This window comes from Berghia stephanieae, chromosome 5, assembly GCF_034508935.2.
Source record: "Berghia stephanieae isolate SIO BIC M18660-M18661 chromosome 5, UCSD_Bste_1.3, whole genome shotgun sequence".
Lineage (NCBI taxonomy): Eukaryota > Metazoa > Mollusca > Gastropoda > Nudibranchia > Aeolidiidae > Berghia > Berghia stephanieae.
The window spans coordinates 51243689-51250537 of NC_088364.1; the positions used below are offsets into that span (position 1 = coordinate 51243689).

A 6849-nucleotide genomic window follows, 5' to 3' on the forward strand; every position below is an offset into this window, starting at 1 on the left:
CATGATAAACATGACAAATTATGGCATTGTTGTATCAATGTATGTTCAATTTCACAATGTTATTGATTTCTTCGAGTTTCAAGCAGCAACATTTACATTACACCTTAACCCAATAGGAAATTTAGTTTACCGTGACTAACACTGGTCTAAATAAATCCTTTATTCATCCCATAGAGGAAATTTATCTCTAGGGTCTATTCCCAGGGAAGACTGGAATAACCGCGGTGCAGCGCCGCAAATTAAGCTAGGGCGAGGTGACTTGCTCAAGGCCACACAGCGCAGCGGCGGGTGAACGAACTCGGTACCTTTCGGGTACGAAGCAAAAACCGTACCGCTGATCCACGCTGCCCCACATGAAGTATTATGATAAAATGTCAAGCGTGATTGGTGATTGTGATGCTCATATGAGTATTATAATAAAGGTTACAACACGATACTAAATAGTATGTAGTAGACTATAGTCAATAGCAACGAAAATTAGCGAAGCAAGACTAAGACTAAGACCTCAAAGACTCAAAGTCCGTGGTCCATAAGATAAAAACACAATAATTCAATGACTCCCTCTCTCTCTCCCTAACTAAAATCGAACGTAAACAGTTAAATCTTTCCATTGGATATACTAAATCTGCCTAAACTCAAAGTAAACTGATTATTGTCCAACAGTAGTTTTACGGAGATGTGAGATTTTGAGAGTGAGAATGAGAAGACGAAATGACTTACCTTCACAGAATACTCTTTATTCTTCATGCTGGCTTGAACTTTGCCGAACATCAAGCCATCTGAGTAAGTGAAAGTCAAAACATGACCTGACTGAGATGATGATTTTCACCTCGCGAGACACTTTTATGCTCATTGGAGAAGTATTTCATAAGGGCGGTGATGGAAATAGAGTTCGTGTCAGCCATTTTTCTCGACTGTTTAGAGCCAGCCGGTTTGTTGCCATGCGTTGCTGCGCAGGATTACGTCACGACTTAGGAAGCCTATTGGTTTGAAAGGGATATACAGTTCCGAATTCCGATTCAATATTCGATTAATCGCTTTACCGCAAGGGTCTTGCGGACAGCTCGCTGTTCCGGTGTGCCGCCACAGCTCTACAAAGCACCGCATAATATAAGAATGGGAAGAATTTGATTAAGGCCGGTGCCCATAAAGCCATATTTTTGTTTGTTTCTTTGTTTGTTTATTTTTGCTTTTTGTTTATTTTTGCTGTTTGTTGTTGCTGATGTCGTTGTTGTTTGTTTTTGTTATTTTTTTGTTTTGTTTGTTTGTTTTTTGTTTTTTTTTGTTGTTGTTTTATTTTTTTTATTTTTTTTTTGCACTAACAGTTTGCGGGGAAAAATCCGTCAGTGCCCATAAAGCCATGATTTGTTTTGTTGTTATTGGTTTACTTTATGTCATTGAATTTCCTTTTTTTATTTGCTTAATTATTTTCAGAAATGCATTAGTCTATGACAATACCCAATGCAAATTTCCAGAAGTGGACAAATAAAGTTCATCTTATCTTATCTTATACAGGCCAAAATGGGAATATCACCTTATTTCAGCTGTTGGTAGTGATACTATCGTGTATGGAAACTTACCATCAAAGAATAACAGATTTAGTTTACGCCCAATTCTAGGCTAGAGTCGACAGTGTTTGAGACTAGAACACGCACAAAAGAGCCAATTTTTCTTTTGTTTCACTCAGGCTTAAGACTAAATTTTGTTTTTTGTTTTTGCTAGGCTAGAACAAACTGGTCAAGGAGATATCAGTGAATTTGGTCTTTTTCATGCCACTAGACACTTAATGTTTGAATATTTTATATAATAAGATGCGGAATTTTGGTCTGGCTTATAATATCATTTTTATTTTAATCTTCAGACGATTATTGTATCCTTCGACAATGTTTTTGACATCGAAAAACCTCGCCATGGAGAATGTACATATGATATGGTTAATATCTTCCAGGATGACCCGCTCGTCCTTATAGGTACGAAGCTAAGAGTACGAAGCTAAGATTCATATCTTTACTAGACGGATTATGATCTATATTGCACAGATCTAAGCGTCGTCTGTGATGTGATTCGCGTGGTTTTAATTGCTAAAATTTAAATTTTATACTCTTTATTTAAGATAATGAATGTTGTTTCTTAAACGCCAAAAACGTTGGCATCTGTTTCAATCCGTTTTAGAAACAAGAAATGAAGTGCCAGAAGGCACTTTGGGGCAATGAGGATTCGACCCAACGACCCGACTGTTACGGCAACTCCGCCTGGCTACGAGAAGATTATGTTACGTAACCGTCGGGTCGTGGATTCGAATCCTCATCGCCGCAAATTTGTTATTCTCTATTGTCTTCTGTTTTATTGTTCTACTCACTTCATTTCTTGTTACTATCAACATACCTTCCTGCTCCACATACGTTTTCTGAATCCGATATAATACCAGTAAGAGAACATAATATGTCACAATTCATTTCTTCTTCTTATATTTATCTCCCTCGACAAAGGAAAATATTGTGGAAGTCATAAACCTGCCCCAGTGCACATCAATACAAACAAGGCGGTAGTGGAATTTCTAAGTGATAGAGACAACACTGGTCATGGATTTCGCCTGTCTTGGACATCTGAGGAAAATGGTGAGTATAAATAGTATTGAGTAGTAATACAATGGCTAGGTATATGACACATAATACATGGAAGTAATACAGGGCGCCCATAAAGTCTTTCCCAGATTTCAAAGTCTTATTATTCTGAACCCATTGCAGATATTTTCATTTGGGTTTCACCATCTTTTTAAATTTTATCTCACTTCTAAGGAAAAGTCGTACATTTATGCCCATTAGTCAAAAACCCACATTAAATCACCAAATTTAGCAAAGTGATCAAGATTTTAAAAGACCCAAGTTTCTCTCCTTCTATTTCAGGATAGCAACAGTTCGACAATAATCTCTGTAATGTGGATTGCATGAAACAAATGCTAAAAGTAGCTCAACAAGGTTTCATAGCCCAGTTTGGCAGACCATTACAGGACAAGAAAACGATGTTTAAAAATTGAAATGCCTCCGTTCTCATCCTTTCGTGTTCAATGTTTGTGTTGCGTGATAAGCGAGAGTTCACAGCGTAAACCTTTGTAGGCATTAAAATCGTCTCAATTATTGGGTAACCTGTGTATTGTAATGGTAGCACATATTATTATGTATGACAAGTAGTAATCAGGAGCTCTGGGGTTCGATCCTCGGTCAAGGAAGACTGATTTACTGGGGTGTTTTTTTTTTCTTCTTGTATTTTTATTGCTTGCTTTGTCAGGCACTGTTTGATGCACACTTTTCTCAGACCTAATGATAATGAAAGAAAGAGAGAAAGACATACAGAAAATACGATATTTTACAACTTTTTCAGTCACCAGCACATCAAATGGACCTTCCTATCGTACCAGCAGTATACAATCCATATCAACACGACCCACAACCACCACTGCCACCATGTCGCTTTGTCCTTTTGATATCTATAAAGGAGGGAAAGCTGGGGAATTTAGATCTCCATCCTCTAAGAGCCTTCATGCATTATCCGAGACTTGCCGGTAAGCTATCCTTTAAAAAAAAAATGATTTACCTTTTGAAAATCAAATATTGTTTTTCCAGTACCAGACAGTCATTTATTGTATTGAAATGAGCAATTTTGACCCATCGTTTCAGAACGGTACTATGTCGAGTGGTTTAGATGAAAAAAAAGGAATTCTTTGTAAAAGTAAGAAGTCCTTCAGAGCCATAAATTAGGCCAAAGAAGCCAGAGCCTATCCCGAGTTCTGCAGGCAGTAGCATTTGTGGCATTTGCTAGGATAGGACGCTAGTCTATCGAACAGTACTTTCTGCCAAATCTAACAGACTCAATCACTGTTGTGTGGACAGGGGTGTAAACAATATCTGGACTGTACACGGGATCGATCTCGGTCCATTTTTACCGGCCAGTTACTCATTATACACCTGAGTACAATTAAAGAGTGTGATTAAAGAGCCTTTTCCAAAAATCCAATTTTGCGCCGCTCACGGCAGGACTTTAACCAGGGATTAACATAACTGAAGATGAGTTAAATGCCACAAGACCACGCAGTCCTGGGGAAATAAATATGCTTTATAAAAATTTGAAGTTGGAAAATGTGCAATGTAGTCTCAGGTCGGACGACAATGTAATGACTACATAATATAAAAACAGAGTAAAATATATAGACTGTTTGATATCCGTGACGTTTTCATGAACGGTTCTCGAAAGAATGAGGACGCCGCTGAAATACAACCAGACCATTGGTTTCTTCAGCGCCAACCATACAGATACAGATACAGATATATTAAATATGTGACGATTCGGGTGTCCCGGGTTAGTCGATAGAGCCATATAACCCGAAATGTCAACAAAAGAAAAGACAAGGAGGATAGAAGGAGGGAACTCGTTGGTTAAGTTCCCTCCGAGAGGAAGACAGGCCACTGCACTTGGCCTAGCCTGATCAGAGGGAAGAGAAAGGAGAAAGTCCTTGCTTTACGGCCAGACAATTATGATGATAAAATAAATGGAGATCAAGGTTTACGAACACGATACATTTATTACGGAACTAAATAGCATGCATAACACAAATAAGAACGATACAACTCTACTTATCCTTTCATCCCTTCTCCTAACATCCACGAATAGAGAACACTACAATAATTAAATGATATAGAACAGGACCGCCTGGAAAGTGGTATTCTGTTCAACTCGAAATGTATGTAATAAATATTAACTAAATAACGAACATAATTATGAAAATACCAGTGAATTCAGCGATTCGAGAGAGATTATTGACACGCTCTGACTAGACAAATAGATAGATAAGATAGATAGATAGATAGATAGATAGATAGATAGATAGATAGATAGATAGATAGATAGATAGATAGATAGATAGATAGATAGATAGATAGAAGATAGATAGATAGATAGATAGATAGATAGATAGATAGTAGATAGATAGACAGATAGATAGATAGATAGATAGATAGATAGATAGATAGTAGATTGATATATAGATAGATGATGTAGATGATAGATAGATGTAGTTGATAGATAGTTAGATAGATGTAGTTGATATAGTTTGTTTATGAATAATGTTGTGGGTTTTATTTTTTTGTTGTTGTTTTTTATTTGTTTGTTTTTGTTTACCTTTTTTTTGGGGGGGGGGGTGGTTTTTGTTTTTGTTTTTGATTTATCTTTTGTTGTTGTTGTTGTTGTTGTTGTTGTTGTTGTTGTTGTTGTTGTTTTGAAGCAGACCTTTCAGACAGAAATATTGAAATGCATTGGTATCTATCTACGTACTGTAACTTAATTCTCCAGATGGATTATCTCTGTCAACCCAGGGTACTTCATATCTTTAGACTTCAAAAGCTTCCACCTAAGTGACAAATTTCCCCCTTTCGCTTGCCAAGACGCCTCTTTGAAGATCTACGACGGAGTGAACGATGAAGCCCCACTCATAAACAGGTTTTGTGGTCCTATAAATCCTGGAGAGATATTATCCACGGCAAATCACTTGCTGCTTGTCCTGACAGCACCGAAGGGCATACGAGATAGCATTGGTTTCCATGCCTCATACCTCGCTGTTCCAAAACGTGAGTATTAATGAACGAAATTGGATTCTGGTGTCACGTCGCCCAGCAACGGCGGCCATCGTGGTTCTAAACAAAGAAAATCGGTACTTTTTATTCTTCATGCTGACTAGAACTTTTCATATGTCTTGTGATCAGAATGTGTAAAAGTCAAAACATGATCAGCTTTATAATGTTTTATTTCCTCTGGATACGCTGGTATGCTCGTCGGAGAAATATTTCATAAGGGCGTCCGCCATTGTTCCGATAGTTTAGAGCCAGTTACTAAGTTACCATGCGTCATTACGAGGGAAGTGACGTTACGACTGTTGAAGCGTGCTGACGTCACTCAATCCTTTGTTATTGATTATAGCCAGCCATTTTTATGAGTAATTCCCACTAAATTGTATTAATCAGACTATAGATAGAATGAACTTGACGTCACTCGGGTCTTTGTTATTGTTTTTTGCCATCCATCTTTAAAAGTAATTCTCACTAAAATGTATTAACCAGACTATACACGTTCAAGATTACACATATATTGGTGTGTTGGTCAGTTATATTTCCGGATGGCAATGTTGTGAGTTTCATTCCCAAGCGCACACTATCTATTAGCGTTTAAAGTTACACATAGTTTTGTATGTATGTTATTGTCTGATGACCGCCCAAGAGCTAACTCGACTGCATTTACAAAATAAAGATAATATGATAAATAAGGCCCTCAGAATTCACTAGTTTCTTTTTAAAAGAGCAAATGACGATTTGCTTAAGACGATATGAATAATCTGTCTCGTGCGTCATGGGTAATGATAGTGCCTAAATATGTAAATTTCTTTTCTTGTGTGTTGGACTCTCCTTTACATGACAAGTAAAAGGTTGTGTTGTCATTCTTTGAGGCCACCATGCATTCAGTTTTCTTAACATTTAATTTCAGGTCCATCTCTTCACTTTTGCTCATCAGTATATCTAAAATTTTCTTCACGTTTTCTGGAGAGTATGCCATCAGAGTACCATCGTCTCCGTATCATATGTTATTCTACCCCCCAACGACAGCGCCTTTCAGATCTTCAATGTCTTTCACTATATAAATTAAATTGCGATGAGACACAGCCTAGTCTTACTCCCTTCTCGATGTTAAAGAAGTCAGATGTTTTTGAACATATTTATTTCAAAAATGTGGAAAGGATTTGTGCCAGAAGAAATGAAGATATGTTCACACTGTTACAGAATTGAAAGTGTGGACTATGTCTTC

General features: G+C 37.3%; 2 protein-coding genes across 2 annotated transcripts in view; one reads left to right on the forward strand and one right to left on the reverse strand.

Moving 5' to 3' along the window:
* The window catches only part of LOC144973146 (cilia- and flagella-associated protein 184-like), a 37081-nt gene extending 36211 nt beyond the window's left edge, over positions 1-870 (reverse strand). The window contains exon 1 of the mRNA XM_078915249.1: positions 721-870. Within this exon, the coding sequence (XP_078771375.1) occupies positions 721-771 (51 nt within the window). The 5' untranslated portion in view covers positions 772-870. The remainder of the gene's footprint in view (positions 1-720) is intronic.
* Positions 1-6849, forward strand: part of LOC144973144 (suppressor of tumorigenicity 14 protein homolog) — a 35316-nt gene that overhangs the window by 12166 nt on the left and 16301 nt on the right. The window contains exons 4-7 of the mRNA XM_078915247.1: positions 1862-1970; positions 2490-2618; positions 3382-3562; positions 5347-5621. Of these exons, the coding sequence (XP_078771373.1) occupies positions 1862-1970; positions 2490-2618; positions 3382-3562; positions 5347-5621 (694 nt within the window). The remainder of the gene's footprint in view (positions 1-1861; positions 1971-2489; positions 2619-3381; positions 3563-5346; positions 5622-6849) is intronic.